Source organism: Phyllobates terribilis, unplaced genomic scaffold (genome assembly GCF_046119375.1).
Source record: "Phyllobates terribilis strain yellow unplaced genomic scaffold, ASM4611937v1 Scaffold_7__3_contigs__length_470593459, whole genome shotgun sequence".
Lineage (NCBI taxonomy): Eukaryota > Metazoa > Chordata > Amphibia > Anura > Dendrobatidae > Phyllobates > Phyllobates terribilis.
The window spans coordinates 247220878-247247309 of record NW_027362767.1 but is presented as its reverse complement, the minus strand read 5'-3'; the positions used below and the strand labels follow the sequence as shown (position 1 = coordinate 247247309).

At 45.9% G+C, this 26432-nt stretch overlaps 1 protein-coding gene across 2 annotated transcripts; it reads left to right on the top strand.

Moving 5' to 3' along the window:
- The first annotated feature begins 1480 nt into the window (after nucleotides 1–1480).
- SLC27A4 (solute carrier family 27 member 4) lies at nucleotides 1481–23332 on the top strand. 2 transcript variants are annotated; one of them, XM_073640177.1, is made up of 13 exons: nucleotides 1481–1692; nucleotides 8800–8964; nucleotides 12846–13240; nucleotides 13472–13630; nucleotides 13900–13969; nucleotides 14048–14139; nucleotides 14725–14834; nucleotides 14910–15119; nucleotides 15202–15328; nucleotides 17524–17661; nucleotides 18187–18351; nucleotides 18435–18581; nucleotides 19593–23332. In XM_073640177.1, the coding sequence occupies exons 2-13, from the start codon at nucleotides 8804–8806 to the stop codon at nucleotides 19748–19750; spliced, it is 1932 nt and encodes a 643-aa protein (XP_073496278.1). In that variant the 5' UTR covers nucleotides 1481–1692; nucleotides 8800–8803; the 3' UTR covers nucleotides 19751–23332. The 2 variants fall into 2 exon arrangements, with proteins under 2 accessions (XP_073496278.1, XP_073496277.1); XM_073640176.1 differs by lacking the exon at nucleotides 1481–1692 and having other exon boundaries at nucleotides 8717–8964.
- Nucleotides 23333–26432: the final 3100 nt, after the last annotated feature.

Here is a 26432-nt window from a genome sequence, read left to right as displayed (position 1 = left end):
CAGTTTTGAATGACACCATAACTTTTTCGCTTTTCTGGCGATGGAGCTGTGTGAAAGCTTGCTTTTTACATGCCAGACCAATTTTCTTGACACCATATTTGAGATTATACCACCTTTTGATTGCTTTGTGTTGTATTTGGGTGGGAAGGGGGTGGTGACTGGAATTTGGCTATTGTGACATTTTCATCTTTATGATTTTTATGTTTTGGGTTAAATCAAATATTTTGATAGATCGGACTTTGCAGTGATACTAAAATGTTTTTTTTTATCTCTTTTAATATAGTTTTTGTAAAACAATTTTACAGTTTTTAAGCTTTTTCTTAATTTGCGTCTTTAAGATCTTTTTGAGACTTTTTTTTTTTTTTTAAGTCCTCTTAGGGGACTTGGTCCAGTGATTGTTTTATGGCTCGTCTGATATTCCACAGTGCTTTAGTGTACGATATACCACAGTGCTTTAGAACTGCACTATATAGTGAACTAAGAATGTCTTATGGAATTGGAGTGTTGTGATATACGGGTATCAGTGTATATATTTAAAAAAAATAAATAAACCATAGTATATCAAATTTGGAGTAAAATCTGTACATGGCCGGCTGCACTTAGCTGATGATGACTTTATCAGGAACGTGCTATTGATTGGCATCCCCGACGCCTCATGTGATTACTAAGCCCGGCGTGATGTCATGAGTGTTAGATGCCGCCATGATGATGTCACGCCAGGCCTAGTAATCGGGAGGCCGGCAGCTAGGAGGTCGTCCACAGGACTTGGACTACTGACATGGCTGCTGGCCCAGGGTCCTGTAAGACCCCTATCTAGTGGTCTTGCTCACACTATGATACTTATCGGGACCCCTTAGGAAAGTGTTTCTAGGGTCTAGTTGTCGGCTGCCATCATTCACACGTAATTGGCTGTGGTATCAAACGAGATCAATGGCAACAGGGACCCCACTGACCGGACCCCTCTCTGCTCCAAATATCTGTTATATATGTAACACCTTTAATGGGGTATCCTCCTCACTTAATGATTGTAGGGGGATGAGGGGGCGACAGTGCTGCGGCCTCCTCTTCAGTTCTTCGTCTCCGCACCGCCCTCCCCTGCAGAGCAAATGAAGGAGACTTACTGCAGTTCTCTGCCCCGCCAGTGGGGGAGCCACAACTGAGCAGGGGATACACAGTAATGCGATCCCTTCTGATGCCCGCTGGGGGCAGGAGGCCCAGAGAGTACCCCCCCACGCCCCCATTACAGGGGTTAGTCCAGGACCTAAGGACACTGCAGCTCTGCTTCTATTCACTTGAATGAGAGCGGCCCCAGAGCACTGGAGTCCACGGCTCCTCCTGCGAGGCATGCTGGGCGTTGTAGTAGCACAGCAGCTGCACATCCTCCCCCTTACGACAAGTCCCAATAATATCCGCCCGATCTGCCATCGGCTGCTCCGGTCTGCGCGCAGCGGCCGCGGCTCTGCCGCCACCTCCCGCCATGCCTTGCGCGCCGCCTCAGGTACTCGGCTCTGCAGAAGGTAGTGAGGTCGGGACTACAATTCCCAGCCGCTCCTGGCGTCACGTGCTGTGCGGAGGGCGGGGCATGGTGTCTCCGCATGTCAGGGCTGCTCCCGGAAGATCTTAGTACACCCGGGCCGGGCGGAGAAGGACGTCAGACGGCCGGCGGGGGCTGCGAGCTGCCGAGTACTGCAGGTCAGTGTGCGGGATACTCACCGGCCCTGTTATCATTGTGTGCGCACTACAGCTCCCAGCATGCACCACGCATTACCCCGCATGTGTCCTGTGCACACCCGGTCTGCACTGCGCTCACCTCCATCTGTATACATGGTGTGTATATATACATGGTGTGTATATGGGATCTCTCCCATTAGTCGCGCCTCTTCCTATTCTCTATGAACCCCCCCCCCCACATTATGCACATACACATTACACTGCGATTTTTCTGCAGACCACAGGGTGCACATCTGCTCGGACTATGGCTTTTTCTATTGTGCGTTTCCCAATTTTTTGGTGCATTCCTTGGATTTTTTATTAATGTGTCTTTATTATCCCAGGGTTTCTGCATTTATGAAAAAACAGTACTGATTTTACATGCAGTTTTCAGCCTCTCCATAGGAGCCTATTGGGGAAAGGACTGCACTAAAAACCTGCATGATTAAATCTGCGTGTTTAATCGCACAGCGGCCAGGAGCGTTCATCACATCCACTCTGCTGGAATGGGTAAATGTAGCGGATTGTCTGCAGTGTTTCCACCACGTGGGGACTTGGCCTTATGCTGCCTCCATGGATGTACTGGCTTCCTATGTGTTTATATACAGGTTCATCTCACTAAATTAGAATATCATCAAAAAGTTCATTTATTTCAGTTCTTCAATACAAAAAGTGAAACTCATATTATATAGTCATTACATAAAGAGTGATCTATTTCAAGTGTTTATTTCTGTTAATGTTAATGATTATGGCTTACAGCCAATGAAAACACAAAAGTCTCAGTAAATCAGAATAATTATCAAAAAACACCTGAAAAGGCTTCCTAAGCATTTAAAAAGGTCCCTTAGTCTGTTTCAGTAGGCTCCACAATCATGGGGAAGACTGCTGACTTGACAGATGTCCAGAAGGCAGTCATTGACACACTCCACAAGGTCCCAGAGTCTGGAGGAAGAGTGGAGAGGTCACAATCCAAGCTGCTTGAGGTCTAGTGTGAAGTTTCCACAATTAGTGATGGTTTGGGGAGCCATGTCATCTGCTGGTGGAGGTCCACTGTGTTTTATCAAGACCAAAGTCAGCGCAGCCGTCTACCAGGACATTTTACAGCACTTCATGCTTCCCTCTGCCGACAAATGTTATGGAGATGGAAATGTCATTCTTCAGCAGGAATTGGCCCCTGTTCACACTGCCAAAAGTTTACACACAACAGCATCACTGTGCTTGATTGGCAGCAAACTCGCCTGACCTTAACCCCATAGAGAATCTATTATAGAGAATCTATGGGGTATTGTCAAGAGGAAGATGAGACCCCAGACCCAACAATGCAGACGAGCTGAAGGCTGCTATGAAAGCCACCTGGGCTTCCATAACACCTCAGCAGTGCCACAGGCTGATCGCCTCCATGCCACATTGCCGCATTGATGCAGTAATTGATGCAAAAGGAGCCCGACCAAGTATTGAGGGCATTTACTGAACAGACATTTCAGTAGGACAACATTTCAGATTTTAAAAACATTTTTCAAGCGGTTGATATAAAGTATTCTAATTTACTGAGATAATGACTTAATCATCAACATTAACAGAAATAAACACTTAAAATAGATCACTCTGTTTGTAATGACTCTATATAACAAGTTTCACTTTTTGTATTGAAGAACTGAAATAAATTCACTTTTTGATCTAATCTAGTGAGATGCACCTGTATATGATGGGGACCCCCAGGAGGGGACGGGGGCATGCGAGTGACCAGCCATCACCGGAGTCTGCTGACTCCCTGGGATCGGCCTGTATGGTGACCTCTGACATGTGACCCTTCGTGGGTCAGGTTTGTTTTTATTGTCTGTGCTCGAGATATATTACGCACACAATGTGTAATATATATATACACATATATCTATAATATCTATCTCCTCCAGGTATATACTGTTATTACGAGGTATCCGCTACATATATATGAATAAGGTGCACCCCAAAATATTTTTTAATGACCCAATTGGGGTTCAATAACCTAAAAGGACATTCTATGGTCACTTGTCCACCGTGGCCCTCAGACATGTCTTCACGCCTGGAGGTATAGCAGCAGCGATTGGGACCAAAGCAAATTATATTTGCCATCTTTTGGGGAGGTAAATTCTGGAAAATTCCCTTAAGATCTCTTTCATACAAGTGCAATCTGTGGTTTTCACAGTGCTCATACCTTTTGATATTCTATGGGTCTGTGCACATGATAATCCTCAAAGAATGTCCTCAAAAAGCACTCAGTATAGCTGTGTATATATAGACACGTTCAAATCAACAGACTGTTTTTGAAGTGAATACAACCAAGCAACCACAGCAATCATAAAATATATAACTTCTTTATTGATGAGACAAATATAAAAACAAGGTCCTGTGTTCCTCCACCCCAACGCACGTTTCGTATGCATTTCCTCAGGGGGGGTGGAGGGACACAGGTCCTTGTTTGTATCAGTAATCTGGCAGCTTTTTTTTTAAGGTAATGAAATACTATCTACATCTTATATATCTGCTATATTTCATTTAGGCACATGCCAGAGCACTATGCACTTTATATAAGAAATAGCAGCTTTTTCACCTGTGTTTTATTATACACGGCTGCTAGTTAATTGATTGGCTCTATAGTATGGCATACCTGGAATATACATATATCTGCAGCTAGGTGGTATAACCTGCAGTTGCATTCAATCTCTATTGAGTTTTTTTGAGTATAAAAATGCAAGTATAAATAGGTCTATTCTAGTGGCCCTCACAGTTTGAGGCTCTTTTTAATCTGAATAGTTATGTTATTGTTTCATCAATAAAGAAATTATATATTTGATGATTGCTGTCGTTGCTTGGTTGTATTCACTTCAAAAACCGAGCCTGTTGATTTGCCTGGTTTGGTGCACATGTCTGATTATTTTTCTTTTCCTCGGACCTAGTGTTTCTCAGACTATATCGGAATATCAGAGACAAGTCTGATTTTGATCCAAGGGTCGGATCAAAATCGGCATTGCAAGTCAATGGGTCCATAAAAAAATCGGACCTCACTCAGATGACATCTGAGTGCCGTCCGATTTATTTCACGGACAATCAGGAAGAAGGTGGAGAAACTTTTTTTTTCTTTTTTAAATTCTCCACGCACAAGATAAGCTATTACCACTTGGACCACACTCTGATCAAAGTCTCATCAGAATAATAGGTCAGGTTTTTTCATATGTGGAAAATACTGCTATCTGAATGAGGCCTCAAGGGAACCTGTCAGTGGTTCAGGCAGCATGAATCCAGGAACAGCAAGAATCAGATCCTGGCTGTACGTCTGTCGAGCCGTCCACAGGCAGAGATTAGTCCGGCATGGTGGCCCTGAATGGGAGAATTTTTGGTCTTGCAGACAACCGCACACATTTCTACCAAAAATTGCTGCATTTGTTGCTGCAGTTTGTGGCCCATGGGGGTGAATATAAGCCCACGGTCTTTAAGCCACTGTATGAGACTCTGGTAGTTCTTCAGGTCAGAGATCTCCTCTCTCTGACCATTGAACTACTGTTCATGTTTAGAAGCGGGCCATTAGATCCATATACAGCAAGTCATATGTTTGAATATATACATGAGATTTAAAGGGATCATACATATTGGACATTCACTTACCACATAACACATCCCCCTACAATGACCCCACTATCACCTGTAGTACCACCCTGATTGGTTCTGCAGCGTTTCACAGTGCCCATTAAAATCAGAATACATGGGTATATCAGTATGCTCTTCAGTGGTCTTCCTGTTCCCCTCTATATGGAAAGAAGTTGTCTAAATCAGACGTCTCCTTTAAGACTCCTCCAGAGCAGCAATTTTCAAGCTTTTGCAAAACTACAACTCCCAGCCTGTATGCCAGGGCATGCTGGGAGTTGTAGTTTTGAGCTACATGTTGGAGACCACTGCTGTAAGTATAAAGTGGCAGTTCCCAGCTTGCAGACAATATTGAGAGTTGTAGTAGTATGACCGCAGATACTACGATATATTCGGGTTAGTTTGTTTCTTAGCACGTCGGGAGTTAATCGGCTTGCTTTCGCCTTTCCCAGTTCAACCACGGTGACTCCCATCGCTGAATGTCCCTGCAGATCGGCTTCTGCTGCGCTCATTAGCTTGTGACCTTGCGTCTCCTCATCCTCTTGGATGTGAAGTGTCTGGCTAATAAGGTTCAATGAGCTTTTCCTCTTAAGTCCTGGTCACCCCTCCCCCCCCCTTCCATATCACATTAACCTGTTAATATCCAGAGCCGGCCGCAGCTGTTTTGTGAGTTTGCAGTAGATGTACATTGCTGCATTTGCCCTGCTATAACCCGAGTGGCACGCGCTGGTGTCTGCTTTCTATCCGTAGCATCACTTCTCGCATACTTCCCCCTCCCCATGGGGGTGACTGCGGTGGTGTGTAGTGATGGATGTCACCGCGAGTGGTGACTCATTAACCCCCGAGTGTGCATTGCACAACATTCGTCACACAACACGAAACCAAAGTGAACTCTCACCTAGTTTTTGGAGAACACGCTGAGAGTTGTCTGCCGTGCAGCCCAAAAATAGGTCATCGCTTCTGCTGAAAAGTCGTATTTGGCCAATTAAGAGCCCCCCCCCCCCGTTACTGTTTTCCTACATCTTTGTCTTCTGTCATTAGTTTTCACTTCCTTGGAAAGCTGGGTGACAAGCAAAATGGCCAATATTACATCAAATGCAAAACTGTGTGAGGGTGTAGATGGTCTCTGCTCGTAAAAATGTCACCCAGCTTTCCTAGGAACAGAAATCATTTAAAGGGGTTGGCCCACAAAATAGGTAATGTGACTGATTGCTGGTGGTTATACCACTGTAATGCCCACTGATCACAAAAATGAGGGTCGTTAGTCGTGTTTGGTCGCACACGCACTACTGATAAGACTGGCAAAGCGCTGTATGAGCCATATGCACATGGGGGACACTGCACCCTTGTGATCTTTGGGAGTCCCAGTGGTGGAATCGCAGCCACAACCCTTCTATGACTGCGATACGACGATAAATCCATCTCTCATCCCCGACTCCTCAATAATCCGTCCTCAGGTGCCTTATAATTTTCCCATCTTTCTGCAGAATATTTGAAGACTACCTGTGTCTGGTAATAAGCCGGTCTGATAGCAGGAAGATATTTGCATCAAAGTGGAGACCATCAGCAAGTAGGAGAAGGCAGTGAATTGTCTCATCCATCAGAAATATATTTTTTTGATGACTCAAGTGATAGAGAAGTAGAGTGATAATGCACAGCCATATTCAGTGGGGGTAGCGGGTACCTCCCCTAGAGCAGAATTAATTGCAGGGGTCCTGCTGTTCTTTGCTTCTTTTTGCAGGGATTTCGGAGCATTACAGGGCATCTGTAAATACACTTGAGCAGCAGGTTATGTATCCGTAGATGTTAGTGGGGCGTCCTAGAAATGATGACCCCCCCTAAATATTCCTGCCATACCCAGTAGGATATAAAGGTTTGTTACAATCCATTTTAAGGTAGGGGAAGAGTACATATGGTTATAGAGACATTGTACCCATGCCATCCATGTGTTACCGCAGGCTCGTCACTATGGTGAAGGTTATACAGCGTGCGGTGCCGGCCTGTGTTAGGGTTATTAGCTCGTAAAACGGGAATTTGCTCCTCTGATACGACCAGACTTCATCACAACGATCTCCTTAGCTGTGAAGGTCAATCCCGAATCTGCCGGCGGATCCTCTGCACCCTGCCGGCACTGTGAATGGCCGTCGCTCGCCTGTCGCTGTGACAATCACCTGAATTGTTCCCTGGCGTCTTCTCTCTTTCCTTATCCATTTACTTCTGTTTTTTCCTGCCATTTTCCACTTTCTCTAGTTTTACAATAACCCCATACACAGGGGAGATGTGGTTTGTAGGATTTGATTGCAGGAGTTTTCGTGACGTCTCTCATCTAAGGCCACAATGAGCGACCCCTCTCCTCCCACATCCCGGCGAGGGGCCCGCGAGGAGCTTTCCCCCCCACAACCTGGTGAGAGCAGTGAAAGACTCACGAGGAGTCGTCCCCCCCCACCTCACCCCATTTCATTCAGGGTGGTGAGGGACCCCCCTTCCCGGCCAGAGCAGTTAAAAGCCCCGCGAGGAGTTTCCCCCCCCCCACATTATCCCCCCCATTTAAGCAGCGATTGTCCCATGAGGACCTTTTTCCCCCACATCCCGGCCAGAGCAGCGAAGGACCCACATTAACACCCCCATTACAGCCAAGGTGGTGAGGGGCCCACGAGAAGCTCCCCCCCCCCCCCCCCCACATCCTAGCCTGAGCGGCAAGGAGTTTCCCCGCCGGGGAGGACCCAACATACTTTCCTCCACCAATGATGATGTGGGCCCAATGGTAGACTTCCAAGAGAGTATGCACCCATAATGTCATCCCCATAACAGCTATAACCCCTCACAATGACGCCCGGTATGTCTCTTCTTTGACAGCCCGATAGTTCCCATGACGAGGACCCCACGCTCTTCTCTATTATTCTGATTTGATAAACCTCCATCATTGTGTATCCGGACTGTCTTACAGGAATATGTCGCCTCGTTGCCCCTGGTGACCGGGTGCAGTTTTCACAGCCGTGTTTTAGTTTCTAACACCAGTGAAGACGTGTTCGCCACTTGTCCATAGCAGCCAATCAGCTTCCTGCTTTCATTGTGCAGGAATGGAGTTTAAAATAACATCATTGATCTGATTGGTTGGTTGCTTGCATAGGACGCATTAGAAGATGTGCGCATCTTCAGTGCCCCTTCAATAAGCTTTATTTCTAAGAACAGATTTTGACAATTGCATGCAACTTGCAGAATAACCTATCGGATATTTTGACCGTTGCTGTCACTTACAGGGTGGCTGTTTCTGCATAGCAGTTATACTGCACTTGGAGTATTTATTCCGGTCCGGATACACGGGAATGGTTTGCTTCTTTCTATGATTTTTATGACATGAACTTTGCCCCCTCCCTAGACCTACCCCTGCCCCGGTGACATGGGCGCGGTGATAACTATCAGTATAAAAGCAGACGGTGTTGACTCTGATCGCCTTTCCGGTTACAGGAAGATGCTGCGCCTGGCGTCCTGCTCGTCCCTGCTGCTGCTGCTCAAAGCCGTGGTCGGGCTGCCCTGGTTTCAGTCGATTGGTGCCGTCTTTGTTTTCTACTTGGGCTCCGGAGGATGGAAGTTTATGAAGGTTTTCTACAAGACCATCGGTCGAGATGTGAGGTAAGGTGGGGGGGGGGTGATTTACCTGCAACCACTTAAGAGTAACTTTAAAGGATTATTTTCATTACAACAGTCTTTCCATTTCTACTATTGTTTTCTGTTATTAGCCACTTCAGCAGGTTTTGTTTTCATGTTTAAAAAAATGTTGGCATATTGCTGGTGTGATCGGTGAGTGTCTGTCCTCTTTAACCTCACCCATCTAAACTGAAATTCAAGAGTCTGCAGTGCTGGTGCATCCTGCGCAGTGTCCTCCTGGCCGCCTGACATTGCTGTGAGCGGCCTGCCCTCTGCTGTGCAGAGAAAATGGGGTAGAGGATGTAGGTAGCACTATCTCCTTCATTCTCAGGATCAGTGGGGGTCCTAGAGGCCAGACCCACACTGATTTTTTGTAATAGCAATATACCATCACTTTGTTACTGCTCTTAAAGGGGTTACCATTCAGGGCTGTGGGAAAGTTTGGTGTCAATCATTGTGGCCTGAGTGGGAATCTTACCCACTTGATAGCAGAGGACAACTTTCTTTCTAGGGAAATATCTTTTAAACGACGTGAAAAACCTTCAGCGATAAGCGATTATAGATGAATAATCGGACAAACGTTCCTTTGTGTCAGTGCATGTAAGGCCTTTCTGTAACGGGCTGAATTCTAATGTGTCATCCATAAAAATCCGGATCCTCAGGACAAAGTCGTCCTTCTTTATAGCACTTAGACCGTTCTGTTTCTTTTCACCAAGAAGTGATGCCGCCCCTGTGCTAACAATGATCATATTCCTCCGGGCATCGCATTACTGCCCACACGTGCTGTGAGCGCCGGCATTGTCCTCCGGGGGTAGGGTTTATGAAATTGCCAGAAACAAATATTTTCATTTGCACTAAAAACGTTTCAAGGGCATTTCACACCTTAAAAAAAGGTGGCACCCAATTCTTGTGACCCTGAATGGCACATTGTTATGCAGGTGTGCTCCCTGCCAGCACAAGCTACACCCAACACATGTGCCTGCATGCGCTCAATGGGGAGAGGAGGATAAGACGCTGACAGAGGATAGGGGATATTTTGCAATCACTGGGACCCACAGAAATCCCAAGAACAGGATTGAATGAAGTGGAGATGCATGTATTCGACCTTCGCTGTATTATTGTCTATGGGGCTGCCAGAAAGAGAGCAGAGTACAACACTCCACTGTACAGCCACGGTCTCTGCATTGCTGGGGGTCCCAACTGAAGAGCCTCTAACCAGTTATCCCGTATCCTATAGATAGGGATTACTTGCCATTTTTTGAAAGAAAAAAAAACTTTAAAATCTATCATGCTTGATCCTTTTTTTCCCACAGCATTGAACTTTTGGAGGAGATTTGGGAGACCCCCATACTGTCAGCTGGTTCCACTCAAATTTGAGGGATTTGGCTGAAATACATGTACACATGTTGTTTATATGGCCTCCCTTTAAAGGGGGGTATTCTCATCTTGGTAATCCATGGCATGTCACTGGGATATGCCGCTGCTGTGAGACATTTGCGGTTCCTGAGAATGAAGGGGTTGCAGCACACTACAGATTCCCTTTAAATTAAGCCAGGAACCATTACAGCTACTAAGATGATTGCCACTCTGCTTTCCCAGGCTCCTGAGTGACGCACCTTCCTGCTTATGTAGTGATGCGCCCTTTCCTTTACCATATTACTAAATAACCAGGGGGCTTGGACAGCGGAGTGGTGCCCCCTGGAAGCTTTCCCAGAAGCGGTGAAAGCTTTATAGACGGTCCTGTTTGCAGAGCCCCGTACATATTCGGCGTGCCTAATGATGCGGCTTATCACAGGTGCCACCCTTTGTACCCGCACTAAATCTATGTATTGTGTTCTTCATCCTTGAACTTGATTGTCCAGCTTAGATTTGTGTGTTGCAAGATAAGCCCTGGACTCTGCCCCCCGCCGGGGACACTCTTATCCAATTCCTAATGGACTGTGCTTTGCTTTTATAGTTGTCATTTTGCAAGGTAACCTTTCCCTGTCCATTTATTACATTGATATCAACTGTAGGCTTTACAACGGCTTGCCATATCTGCCCCTTCTATCTGGAGCCCTCTCCATCCTCATATTGGGGCCTTGTAGTCCTCTGATGGAAAGGATGGCTGCAGCAGGAGATGAATGTGTTTGATTTTGTCCAAGGCAGTGACCTGTGACCCCTCGCAATACACGGCGTCACAGAGACAAGACTGTTCCCTATGAAATGCACATTAGCACTTTCCTGTAATGCAAAATATGGCGACATTCAGGGCACGCGTTGTGCCAAGTCAATGTGACAGGGTTGTTTGGTGGGTAACGGACGGAGACTAGTGGACGTCCACAGTCTGTTGTCACCATTTGCATGTCCACAGCAGCACAGAGCATTTTAGAAGAGTTACGGGAGGCAGTAGAATGGGTGTTCCTGTGCTGCAGGAAGGGTATTCCTGCAGCACAGAGTATTTTAGCAGAGGATTATGTAGCTTTCTAGATCTTTCTCTCATTGTCATTCCCTTCTCTTTCTACATAATTAAAGTGGAAACTGGATGAAAATTCCATTGGGAGTTGTAGTCCTCATCTCTACTAATGGATATTGCTAGGAAGCAACAGATTACAATTGTAGATTTGCTGGGGACAATAATGGAGCCGTTCAATATGTCTAGTCCCAGCGGTTGCAAAACTACAACTCCTAGCATGCCCTTGTTTTACTTCTGATGGAAAGCTGCGTTGGAAAGTGCTTCTATTTAAAGGACTTGTCCACCTCTAGGGACAATTTTTTTTCTTTTTATCTTCCGACCTGTACTTTGGGCCAAAAATCACTTTTACAATTGGGTTTCATTACAAATATTGCACTGTTTGGTTCTCTCACATTTAACTTTGTGGTCCTAAATCAGCTGAGATGAGCCCAGAAAAAGACAGATAAGGGTTACAAACTGTCCCACTGGACAGTCTGAACAAGCTCACTGATGCATTTTCATTGAACTCATTCTCCTGCCAGTAAAAAAGGAGGCAAACGGTGCAATATTGGTAATGAATCTCAAATGCCCAAAAATGCATGCATTTATGTAAGAAAAACTAAAAATTGTCCCCAATGGTGGACAACCCCTTATGGTTAAGGTCAGTCAAGGGATATAATGAGTGCATTGGAGCAACCATGCATTTTGGTTTAGTCCTGGTAAAGTGTGTGGAGGTAAGTGACCCCACAAGACACTTGCCCACTCAGCTGTGTGTTCTCAGTGGGAAGAGGGAGAAGGACATCTGCCTCCTGCTCCTCTCCACTGAGCACAAAGGATCAGGCATGATGGAATCCAGCATGCCCAATCCTTCTTTTCCTTAGCATTCTTCAGAGGCACCAACGTGACGGTTGGTTGGCCGATCTCACCAAAGTCATCAATTTCAGCCGACTTTCTCCTTATGTTTGTGGACACCTAAAAACTGAATCTGAAGTCCTGACATATTTTGTATGCAGCACAGTGCCATGTCATGCATAAGCCACCATTACAAAAATAAAAAATAAGGTTATCCCCTATACCCATCAATCCTGAGAATATGGCTCCCTCAGAATATGGCTCTGCAGATCACCATAGTTTGGATCTTTGGAGGTCCCAGTGGTCGGACTCCCAGTGATTAGCAAGCTACAACATGAATAGAGGATAACCTGATATTTTTGGCAAAACCCTTCTAATTCTGCATAGCTATGCCTTTTAATTTTTTGTGGTTGCAATCTGCATAGAAAAGCGCTAGAGGCTATATATACATCCCAAAAGGGACGCTCCTGGTATCCATCAAGCGCATAGGGATCTATGGACCTGTTGTACTTGTGCCATGAAACTTTTGCATCTGACGTATTTTACGGACGGATTTTACTTTTTTCTTTTTCTTTTGCAGAGGCGCGATAACCCTCGTCCGGGTGAAGCTGCAAGTGAAAAGACACCTGCGGGAGAAGAATACCGTCCCCATCATATTTAAGGAATGTGTTAAACGTCATCCCAACAAGACGGCGCTGATATTTGAGGGCACCGGAGCCACGTGGACATTCCGGGAGCTGGACGAGTTTTCCAATGCGGTGGCCAACTTCCTGTACGCTGAAGGTTTCCGGACCGGAGATGTCATAGCGCTGTTCATGGAGAACTGTAACGAGTACGTCGGCTTTTGGCTCGGCATGGCTAAAATCGGGGTCGAAGCCGCTTTGATAAATTTCAACTTGCGTCTAGACGCCCTGGAACATTGCTTCAGCGTCTCCAACTCCAAGGCTGTGATCTTTGGACAGGAGATGTCACAAGGTGAGAGGCTGCACCTGGGGACGGACTTTGATCTAGATTGTCATCTGTGCCGTTAGATCTGCGGTCTGGAAATCTGGAAAGCTGGGTGGCAAGTTCTCCAGAGTCCTGAAAGGCATGTCAGACTATTGGCTGGTAGCCACGTGCTTTCTGGGGTCATATGTGCTCCTTATTAAATATTGCCCAGCTTTTCCAAAATCAGCCATGGGTAATTTTTTTGTCTTGTATCTCTAGCAATCACGGACGTCTACTCCATGATGGGGAAATCCATACGACTTTTCTGCTTTGGTGACTGCGATCGCACCGCGGTTCCCCCTAGCTCGGAATTCGTATCTTCCTTGCTGCAGAGCGCGTCTCGTCTTCCTCCAAAGGACCCTGGAAGGAGCTTTACAGGTAAATAAGGAGTTAAAGACCCTCCTGATTGGTGCCAGTGTCGGCTTCCATTCCTGCACAGGAGAACTACTTGCCACCTTCATATGGAGTCTCGTGAAAAGGAAAATACTTGCATATTACTGCTTTCCCCTATATGGGTCTTTATATTTTTATGCTTCTTTCCAGAAACAGGTCCACCCTTGTCAGTGGGTTGTGCCTGGTATTGCAGCCAACGCACTGTGAACCACATTGTGCCTCTCCAATTGTCTGATAACTTGATTATTTTCCAGATAAATTATTTTACATCTACACTTCTGGAACAACGGGGCTTCCCAAAGCGGCCATAGTGGTGCATAGCAGGTGAGTCCGAGAGCTGCGATCTGCACGACGTGCACACGTCATCGCGGCTCCATTTATTTCCTTGTCCTTTCTCTTCAGATATTTCCGCATGGCTGCCCTGGTGCATTACGGCTTTGGCATGCGATCGGATGATGTGATTTATGACTGCCTTCCTCTGTACCACTCTGCAGGTAATTATGTCGCCCTCGGTGCGCTGACCGCTATTGCTGCCATTTTGATTTATGCTCTTGAGGAAAATGTGTAACTTTTTTAGCCTTTTGGTCTTTTAAGAAAGAGCATTTTCCTTTAAAGGCATCAGTCACGTAAATAAACCCTGGAATAGAGGTCCGCTAGCGGAGGGGTGTTGCATTTGCTCCTCATATTTATTGAATCAGAGAGATCGGAGTCCCATGCTCGGCGAGGGTCATTCATGGATCTAATAAACTAGAATAGGACTGTGCATGATACTTGTTGTGCATGATATATATGGCACTGATGCAGCCAATCAGTGACTGTTGCAGTGATGTATCACCACCGCTGAGGTCAGTGATTGGCTGCATTGGTCATATGTGGAGCTGGAGCGACAAAGGAAGAGGGAAGCGTTGACACAGAAGCATTAGGGGGTTGTGAGGTGAGTATTGATGATATTACTTTTTTTTTTTTTTCTGTTTTATAGCATTGCCAGGTATTTGTAATAGTGAGATAAATGGGGTTGGAAAACCCCCTTTAAACTGGCTTTTGCTTTTTTTTTTTATATTTTTCTTGCTTTCCGGCAGGTAACATTGTTGGAATGGGTCAGTGCATCCTCCTTGGTCTGACGGTTGTTATCAAAAGGAAGTTTTCGGCCTCGCGGTTTTGGGATGACTGCGCGAAATATAACTGCACGGTGAGGATCTGACATTTTTTGCCACCGCCCGTGTCCACCTCCAGTTCGTACTGACACGGCTGCTTTTATGTACAGATCGTCCAGTACATCGGTGAGATCTGCCGCTATCTCCTGAACCAGCCGGTGCGGGAGGCCGAGTCCCAGCATAGGGTGCGCATGGCGTTGGGGAACGGGCTCCGACCTGCCATCTGGACGGAGTTTATGTCCCGGTTCAGGATTCCGCAGATCGCAGAGTTTTATGGCGCCACGGAGTGTAACTGCAGCCTGGGCAACTTCGACAACAACGTAAGCGCGGCTCGTGTGATTGTGTACGGGGCCGGCAAAGGGACGCTCAGCCGTGTACGTAACCATTACCTGTCATTTCTAGGTTGGCTCCTGCGGATTTAACAGCCGCATTTTACCCTTTGTGTATCCCATCCGGCTGATGAAGGTAAATGAAGAGACAATGGAGCTGATCCGCACTCCAGAAGGTCTTTGTATCCCCTGTCAACCCGGTACGTGCATGCATGCATGTATGTCTTGTCTATGCGTATTGTGACCCCACTAGAGAATATAGTATACAGGGAGATTAAAAGGGATTATTGCACTATTTATCCCCTATCCACAGATTGCTGGAACCTCCACTGATCATGAGGGTCCCATGTCCCCCGTGTGAACTGTGTAGTAGTGCACATGTGTAACTACCACTCCTCTATGGGTCACACATGCACAACACCTCGCAGACCCTCAGTAACCATACACTTATTGCCTGTCCTATGGATAGGTCATAAATATGGTTTGTGGCATAACCTCTTCAGATCCTAATCCCTTAACGACTGCCGATCAGCTACGGTCAGTTTTGTTGCTGATCGGGGCTGATTAGCCCCTTAAATACCGCTTTTGCAGTATCTAAGTGATTAAAAGACCCACTATGGAAGGATTGCCCCCCCCCCCCACCCCCTCCCCCACTCAATCGTAATCGCTGGCGCTGATGATTACTATGGTACCCTGAGGTTATCTGATGACCCCTGGGTACGGTGGCCTGTGAGATCCAGCTATAAGCCATGTCTCACGGGCACAGTCAGTGACTCACTGACAGCTCTCCGGGGCTGCAGTACACGAGAACTACAGTGAACGAGAACAGTAATCAAAGTAAAAATTATGCATGTCCCACAGTGGGATTAAGTAAAAAAGTAAAACGATAGTAAAATAAAAAGTAATAAAACACAAAAAAAATTAACAAAAAGCTGTTTTGCCACTAAAAACCCAGCGCAGCGTTTGTGATAAAACAAAGCTAAGCAAAAAAAAAGTACACATAATTGGTTTCGCCGCGACTGGAATGACCCGCTGTAATGACTCGCTGGCACGTTATTTATTCCATACACCAAATATCTTTTTAAAAACAAAAAAAATGACGCTTTTCATCAAACTAACACGCAAAAAATTTAATAAAAAGTGATCACAAAGTCATAGGTAAAAAAAAAAATGGTATAAATAAAAACTCCAAATCGTCCCACAAAAAAACAAGCCCTAAAATAAAGTTACAGCTTTCAGAATATGACGATGCAAAAACAAATTCATTTTCGTCAAATATTGTTTTTAGTCTGTAAAAGTAGCAAAGCATAAAAAAACCTATATAAATCTGGTATCGCTGTAAACGTACCGACCAGACAAACAAAATGGTCTTATCACTTTTACCGCACGGTGAACGGCGCAAAAAAAAAAAAAAAGAGATTAACAACTACTGAATAGCTGTTTTTTTTGTTCATTCTGTGTTTGTAAAATATGAATACAAAGCGATCAAAACGCGTTATGTGCCCAAAATGATACCAAAAAAATCTGCAACTCGTCACGCAGTAAAATAAGCCCTCAATTTTTATGTACAAAAAAAGCATTTTTACTGTGAGACAGCAGCAAAACACATATAAAAATAAATATACATCTGGTATTGCTGTAATCCGCCTTATCACTTATACCGTACGGTGAACTGCGCAAAAATAAACCAAGAACTAGTCTTGTACTGCTGTCTATAAGTTCATTCCACCCTCAAAAAAATTGGAATAATTCTCGGCTCACATTTATCTTGCGCTCTCCGCTGAGCACTTGCACCAAGGTTTCCATGTAAATCCCCAAGACCGCGATTAAGGCAAAATTCCCGATGGAACCACTCACTATAATGAGGCAAATGGAGTCGGAGCACAGGTGTGAAGAAGATGAAGAAAGTAATTTCTCCATTCTCTGTGTCCGTGGTAATCAGACTGCACTCGGATGGCATCCGAGAGCAGTCTGATGTTTCACACGCGCCCATAGACTTGTATGGATGCACGTTATCCGATTATTGCCCGATTATTACTCGTTTTCTCATGCTGAATCGGCATGAGAAAAAAATCACAGATCTGCATCCATAGTATAATATTGGGCCAAGTGCTATATGATTAAATTTGAGTGAGCCCCAAAACTGTCTTAACTTCTGAAGGACCCAGCAATGGCCACGTCCACACACTCACCGCGACTTGTCCATATAATGGCCACCTCTGGTCCTGCAGGTTAGTCCTATTCCAGTGGATGGGACCTTACTGCAGTACCAGGTACACTGACACATGTATGGGGTACTCCAATCTCATAAAGTAGCTGCACATTGGTTTCTGATCGGTGGCGATCGTGAGTATGGAGGAGCTGACATTTATTCGTGTGCCGCCTTCTATCACAGGAGAGCCTGGGCAGCTGGTTGGCCGCATCATCCAGTCCGACCCGCTGAGAAGGTTTGATGGTTACGTAAACCAGTCCGCCACTAACAAGAAAATCGCCAATAATGTCTTCAAACCTGGAGACACGGCATATCTCTCCGGTAAGAGTGGTACCCAAAATATGGAGAAGTGTTCCTTGTACTGACTGTTGATTTGTCGTCTCCCGGACTGTTGATTTGTCGTCTCCCGGACTGTTGATTTGTCGTCTCCCGGACTGTTGATTTGTCGTCTCCCGGACTGTTGATTTGTCGTCTCCCGGACTGTTGATTTGTCGTCTCCCGGACTGTTGATTTGTCGTCTCCCGGACTGTTGATTTGTCGTCTCCCGGACTGTTGATTTGTCGTCTCCCGGACTGTTGATTTGTCGTCTCCCGGACTGTTGATTTGTCGTCTCCCGGACTGTTGATTTGTCGTCTCCCGGACTGTTGATTTGTCGTCTCCCGGACTGTTGATTTGTCGTCTCCCGGACTGTTGATTTGTCGTCTCCCGGACTGTTGATTTGTCGTCTCCCGGACTGTTGATTTGTCGTCTCCCGGACTGTTGATTTGTCGTCTCCCGGACTGTTGATTTGTCGTCTCCCGGACTGTTGATTTGTCCTCTCCCGACTGTTGATTTGTCCTCTCCCAGGCGATGTACTGGTTATGGACGAGCTGGGCTATATGTATTTCCGGGATCGTACGGGCGACACTTTCCGATGGAAAGGAGAAAATGTGTCCACCACAGAAGTGGAAGGAATCCTGAGCAGACTCCTCCAACAAGCAGACGTGGTGGTCTACGGAGTGGAGGTGTCAGGTACATGGCCGATCTCTTTTCATGAATCTCAGGGCTTTGTGCTCAGGAATGTATTAAAACTGTGTCTTTTATTTGTTTCTTAGGAACGGAAGGGAGAGCTGGCATGGCGGCCGTCGCTGACCCCGATCAGAAAAGCGATCTTGTAAAATTTGTTAAAGACCTTAAGAAGTCGCTGCCTGGGTACGCACATCCAGTCTTCCTCCGATTGCTGCCGAAGGTCAACAAAACAGGTGAGTGCCCCCTACAGATGTAGAGGGTAAAGACTGTACGTGTAGCACTAGTGGCTGCGCACGGTGGGCTCCATCAGAGAAGATTATTCTTGGGGCCCATCTTCACACAGGCCTGATCATCCATGAGGCTTAATAAGTTCATTGTGAAACGCTCAGACAAAATAGATCCCAGCAGAAAGTGATTGGGTCCAAACTTATCTCTGACCCAGATTAGGGGTCCTATAGATATGTGGTGGGCCAGTTGGATCCTAATTTCTGCTGAGAAGTCATGGGGTAAATACACTTAGGGAAAATCTGAGTTCCCTGCCTGTCTCGGTGGCCTTATTCCATCAGTGCGTTTTCTGTTCCTATGGAATAAGTGAAGGCTGCTGTCAATCACTGGCCGCAGCTGTCAGAAGACCAGCGGGGTACACAGTACTGAGATCGGAGAAGTGGTGATAGTTTAGGAGATAAATGTACAGTTTTCTTGTTTTTAATTGTATGCTACATATATAGGAAATATTGTTCAGACAACCCCTTTAAGGTGGCTGATGCACATCATAGCAGTTGGTCGAACAAGTCAGCATCTCTATCAGTCCCCATTACACATGCTTGCTCGGCCATGTCTGCACGTGTTCTGAATAGTGGAAAGAGAGTAATGTGCTTCCATACACACCCGGTCACCAGTCTGACCAGTTTTGTGGACGAGTTCAGAATAATAAAATGACTGTGTGGCTTTCTAAAGCAGATGTGGCACCAGAAGACTACTTACTATCTCGCCAGGTGGAACCATATTATATTTTTTCACCAGTGGATTAGATTTTGTAGTTCCCCCTGTTAGCCAGCAGATGTCGCTGTTGGCGCACAGTAGATCATATGGTTCCCCATCCACATTCTCACCCCCCCCCCTTCCTGGACTGCGACGTGCCTAATGATTTCATCTGGGTTCAGTCTCTTCCACTGATTGGAGGAAGAAATTTAAGAAAAAAAAAATGCAACTAACACTTATTATCCCATTTACTGTCTGCACAGGAACATATAAATTCCAAAAAACAGACATGAGGAAAGAAGGCTTTAATCCCAGCGTGGTGAAAGACGCCTTGTACGTCCTGGATTCCCAGCAAGGAAAGTACATCCGCTTGGACGATGAAACCTATCAAAAGATCCAATCAGGAAAGCTGAAGCTGTAGCCTCCGTTTTTTTTTTGTTTTTTTTAATGCATTTTTTTTTCCCGCTTTGGTCCTGGTATTGTGACGCACGTTGGCCCAGGGAGCAGACCGGATTTCTTTTTTATTTTTACATCCAACAGATTCTATTCACATACCAAAGTATTACAGAAAATCAAGGCGGCATGTGAGGGATATGGGGTACGGACCCCCCCTCGTTTAAAGGGACCTTTTGTGTTTTAAACTTTAATTTATTTTTTTTTTTAGTCCGTTTGGAAAATGTTAATCCGTTCAGATCGTGGTTCGTCGCTCAAATGACGAAGGGAATATATGTGCTTCTATCAGACAATACTGTGATCTGCGGGGGGACGGTAATCATGGCACCATATTGACAAGGTGTCGGGACTATGAAGATAAAGCTGTGAGCTTGTACATAGACCTGGACCTGCACATGGTATTTCTCTCCATTCAGGACCTCACTGCTCTTCACGCCGTCTGCTGTATTGTATCCCGGGTTGTGGGGTCGATGGCCGCCTACATGTACATACCTCTGCCCTCAATGCTTTCCCTGGCAGCAGAATATCAAGCCATAACGTAGACTTCTGACCACGTCCCGAGCAGCGCCCGTGCTGGAAGTGCCCACGATCCAACCCGTAAAGTCCCTGGTTGCATGGTATAGACGGCTGGCATTATTTTCCATCTTAATCCAGGTCTTATTATTTAAAACCTTTTGCTTTTCTTGTGATCCTCTAGAGCATTTTTCAGTCTTCCCGTGAGATGATTTCCTTGCAGTCATGAATTCCTCTGCATTAGTCCCCGCTATTCTCCTAGTGCATGGATTCAGTGGCTGAGGTCCACAATACTATAGTAACGGTATTCTTAACGGGGGCAGCCATTATCTTTCCATACAGACAGGTGACAGCCCCAACCCCAATGTTTTGTTTTTTTTTTTATTATCATTAAAGACTAAATCCTTCCCAGGCAATTTTACAACTTTTAGGATCTTTTTTTCACCCAAAACCTGTAGAAAAGCATGGTAAAAGGTAAAATTTGCTTTTGGTTCCCATACCTGTCTAATATGTCCAGAAACTGTACTGATTTTATGCTCTGTAAATTGCCATCTACCATTTTTCAATGAGCAGTTCTTCCTCATCCGCCTTCTCCAAGCACCATAGGTGCTAGGACTCCCTGTCCTTCACTTCTCACCATTTATTGCTCCTACCTGTGTCCAATATTTTGCTGGCTCTGAATTTAAATCCCACCTTTGTTCTGCATGTATGAGGTTTGTTAGACAGGAGAGCAGGAGCAGACAGGGACCTGCTTCCCATTGAGAAGAACAGAGACCTGCCCCCTCCCCTGCTTCCCATTGAGAGGGGGCTGGGACCCTCCCCCGCTTTCCGTTGAGCTTTCCGTTGACCCCCCCTTTCCGCTGGGAGGGGCAGTGACCCGGGACCCTCCCTGGCTTCTTTTAATCTGTCTCCACGTATTTGCTGCTATAAACAGATTACAGCTAGAAACAGCATGTTATACAGAAGAGAAGCACCTGGTGGCGGCACTTTGGAGTAATTTTTGGGGGGGCTATGCCCAGACCCTTTGATCCAGTTCAGGACCCTCCTCTTTAGAGGGGATTTGCTTAGAATCAAACCGTTCTGTCTGGTCTGATTGGGTCGTTGGTCCCATTACCCAGTGTTGCATTTAGCGCACGTGTACCATCTTTGTTCTGCAGTTCATAGCAGTTCATTATATCAGATGGGCTAGTCCAATGCCCAAAGGGCACTTTAAAGGGAAACTCCATTCAGTAGGTAACATAGGTGAAGGATCATTAGCTGTGGACCCTACAGTTCCCGTATGATAGGATTGTGCTGGCTGGAGATGGCGGTGTCGGTCCCCCTATTTATACTTCTTTGGACATGGAATCCTGTAATATCTGTCACTTTTATACGAGGCTGTAGACTGCATTACTCAGAAAATGATAAACTATGCAAAATGATGTCGTCGATGTCACACCGAATCATTGTAGCCGAGAAGTGTTGTCATCCCTGTCAACCAATCAGGTTCCTGTGTCCAGGTAAATGCATAAGAGCAGGGCTCGGATTGGTTGCGGAGGACGACGATGCTGTTTTTTTCTCTTCATTATGTTGTGTTCGCGTCTTTATAGCATTTTATTTATTATGAAGCCACGTGAACGCCGGATACATTATCTCAGCAGCACTCCATGACTGCATGTACATGGGATCCATACCGGAAACTTAGGGCTCCAGGTCCACGTTTCCCACCTTTCTCCCTATACCTTGCATGCAACTTTCTGCCATCCCTTCCTCTCCTTGCCTACTGTCCGTGGCTCAGGGGGGGGTTGCCCTGCCCTGTGCCATGCGTGGTTCAACGGGGGTTGCCCTGCGTCATCTGTGGCTCGGGGGGGTTGCCCTGCCCTGCGCCATCCATGGCTTGGGGGGGTTGCCCTGCCCTGTGCCATCTTTGGGGCGGGGGGGGGGTTTGCCCTGCCCTGCCCTGTGCCATCCGTGAGCTTATGCATCTGAGCTTAGGGCCCCAGAGTAGTAGGGACCCATTGGTTTGTGTCATCATCTCCCCATTCCTGCAAATTGTTTGCTGCTATCTGCCTGCTGTTTGGATGATGGGAGTATTCTCTACTTTGAAAAGACTGTATCCGAGTATTCCCTCCTACTTTTGTCAAGGTGCCTTCCTGGCAAAGCCGGCAGACAACTGATATGGCCGCTATTAGCGTTCATACTATAGTTCCCACCTTGTGTTCCACACCTGGTTGTATTCCCCCCCAGTTTAGAAAAGGAAAGATGAATGTAGGGTCCTTGGCGGCCATATTGGCCTTCACCCAGCTTTTCCAGGATGCAGATTTATCTTAGAAATGCCTGACGTTTTAAATGTATTTATTTTTTGGGTTGAAGTGCACAAGGGGTTAGTGTCATGTTGGATATATTAACCAGGGAAATAATGTATATAATATATTTGGGAAGGGAACCAATATTGATTTTGGTAATGCAGAGACCACACAAAGGTTAAACTGACTGTTTCCTGATTTGGTGACTGATATTTTGTCATTGTCCCCAACTTGTGGCTATCCAGATGTTGCAAAACTACAACTCCCAGCATGCCCTGATGGCAGTATTGGGGAACACGGTCCTTTGTACGTTGCCAGTCACCAGCTCGCACTCTGCTCTATATCCATGTATTGTATGTAACATATCAGTAGATGTGTATATAATCAGGTGGGTCCAGGTATACGGATCTCAATGGACTATATACTTCTCTTTGGTGCTTAGGTGCCAAAACTTAAGGGCTGACAACCACTAGGACTGACATGCAGTCCCAACATAAGTTGTCATGTAATCCAGAAGTAGGGGATGTGACCATTCAGGACCCTTGGAAAGTTGGTAACAACCCCCAGAAGCAATTGCCTGCTTAAATATGGCACCCATCATCATAATAACCCCTGGATAATGCACAATCAGATACTGTAAATGCCCCCCAAAATTGTTCCCCTTCCCCCAGTGTAGTCTCTCCACACAAATTGTGTTACATACATTGTATGACAAAAGATTTTTCATGTGCAATAAAAAAAAATGCCGATTAGTGTGTTCTTTTTTTCAGTTTTAATTTATTTTTCTGTTATTTTATTTTTTCATCCCTAAAATTTGCTCTAAAACATTATTCCTGTATTACTCACGGTGGCCACTAGGGGCTGTTATAGGCCTGTGCTGTCGGCCTGTTCTGTGTGCAGTACTCTCATTCTGCAGGTGATAGGAGGTGGAAACTGCAGAATATTCATTGGATGTATGAGTTTCTTACCTTTTATGTATGCAATTCATTTACATTTACTTTTTATTTTATCCTACGTAACATCTGAAAACCCTCTTTAAAGAGTTTTCCAATAAAACACTTAATGGGATGGGTCTGCAATTGGGCTCCATTAAAGTGAATGGGACTGATCTTTCTTCACTACCCACTATGGACAAAAGTGGCGCTGTTTCTAGAGAATAAAAACTTTTTAATCATACTCTGTACTTGCCGAATTGAGGGCAGGCTTTTCCATTTGTCACCCGAGGGTTCACATCAATTTTGAGCTTGACCTGCCATTCAGTGACTGTATAGCCACTACTTCATTGATGGGAGCAAAACTTTCCTGATTATTGGGGTTCCCATGAGCCCCCCTCTGATCAGTTTTATCACAACTTCTATTGACATGCATTAAAGGGGATATCCTTTAATCGCTGAGAACCCCACCTATCACACTAAAGGAGGCGGAGCGGTAGTGAGCATGCGCATTCCCGGTCATGCATGCACACTGCTGCTTCCAGAGAAGTAAATAGAGCAGTGATCATGCATTCATACTGGTTTTGGGACCCCTTTTCCTGAGATTAGTGGGGGTCCCAGCAGTCAGACTGTGAGTGATAAAACATTGATCACCTAGCATAGGTGATAAATTATTTGTAGCATAACCCCCTGTAAGAATGAAATGTTCCACCTCTTTAAAACGAGCTGCTAGGTCTTGGTCCTCACCGGTTGGCTGGCCTGGGGGGGGTCCTGTGACTCCTTTTAGCAGATTCACAGCTGCCGCCTTTCCCATAGAAGTCTATGGATATCTGCCCATGCTGCCTTTTCTGTAACCCCCATTGATTTCAATGAAGAAGATCATTCAGCCTTGTCTTGTCTGTCAGCTGTGAAATAGCGAACAGGGGGTCGTGGGGCCCACTGCTCTGATATCTTGTGTTTGTGCCATATATGTGTAATGGAAATGCACCTTTATACCACTTATGGGCCTTATAGGTGTTTCCGGCTTATTTCGAGTCCGGGGGGGGCGCTCTGCTTTCTTAATCTGACTCTCAGAACACATTTTGGGGGAACCTGTCTTTCGCCGTGCAAATGGCCTCCAGCCCCAGTGAGGGTCCAGGGGAGGGGGAGGTGGGATAAAGCCTGGTTTGCTGCTTTAGTGTCACTTTCAGTCTTTTTGGAAGGTTAAATGGCTGTTTAGAGCGGAGCATTGAAGGCCGAGCAGGGGGTGCATTGTGAAGGGCTTCTCCTGCATTGTTATGGCCTTTTCAATGGTTCCCTGAATAAGAATGCGCTGGGCCCCCACTTCTTCCTCCTCCCTCAGCCGGAACACAAGTGCCTGGTATGGGGGGGAGGCCTGGAGTTTCCTGCAGGTTGTGATGGTATTCACATCCTCCATCGCTTCAGCTCACTCTTTCTTTCTTTTCTGCAGTTTAACCCGGGCAGAGAGACTCACTGATCTCTGCTTGACACCCAATTACCACATGAATACACTGGAGTGGCTGAAAAAGGCCTCTCACTTTTGCTGACCCCCTCACTCCTTATGCTGAGAGGCTGCAGATCAAACAAAGCTACTGCGGGCAGGCCTCCATTGTCACCCCAGCCGAGGGGTCCTCCTCTATTCCAGCACCCCATTGTCTGCCATTTTATTAAATGCTTTCACTGCACAGGATGCAAACAGCTGTTCTAGGACGGCCGTGCGCTTTATGCAGAATAAGCGGGCGCCTTTTTTTTTTTTGTGCCCCATTTCCCTTGTGGCCACATGCCACAAAATCTCACTTATTGCCTACCAACTATTACTTGCCAACTCCTGGCGCTGTACCGCCAGTGATGATTTGTATTTTTGACTGTTTCAATATGGTGTTTCAGGCAGGTGTACAGAACGGAAAATTGGCATCAGTGTAGGCTTTCCTTACAGAAAATGGTGTGGCATAAAGTAAGCTGTGTGTCGCCTCTTTCTATCCCATAATTATGGCTATGACCAATATGGCTGCCAGAGGTGATCTGACTCCGGAGCTGGAAATCCACTAGTACACTGGTTTGCTGGTTAGAAGTGCAAGAGAACCGGGTAATGACTGTTGGAAGAGCTTTTTTTGATTGCTATATTGGTTGACTGTTGGAACCCACTACTGTTCTGTAGTGCGCATGTGTGACCACTGCTCTATTCACTCCCATAGGATCACTAGTGAGCATGTGTGACCATTGCTCTATTCACTCCCATAGGATCACTAGTGAGCATGTGTGACTACTGCTCTATTCACTCCTATAGGATCACTAGTGAGCATGTGTGACCACTGCTCTATTCACTCCCATAGGATCACTAGTGAGCATGTGTGACCATTGCTCCATTCACTCCCATAGGATCACTAGTGAGCATGTGTGACTACTGCTCTATTCACTCCTATAGGATCACTAGTGAGCATGTGTGGCCACCGCTCTATTCACTCCTATAGGATCACTAGTGAGCATGTGTGGCCACCGTTCTATTCACTCCTATAGGATCACTAGTGCGCATGTGTGACCACTGCTCCATTCACTCCCATAGGATCACTAGTGAGCATGTGTGACTACTGCTCTATTCACTCCTATAGGATCACTAGTGAGCATGTGTGGCCACCGCTCTATTCACTCCTATAGGATCACTAGTGAGCATGTGTGGCCACCGCTCTATTCACTCCTATAGGATCACTAGTGCGCATGTGTGACCACTGCTCCATTCACTCCCATAGGATCACTAGTGAGCATGTGTGACTACTGCTCTATTCACTCCTATAGGATCACTAGTGAGCATGTGTGGCCACCGCTCTATTCACTCCTATAGGATCACTAGTGAGCATGCGTGACCACCGCTCTATTCACTCCTATAGGATCACTAGTGATCATGCGTGACCACTGCTCTATT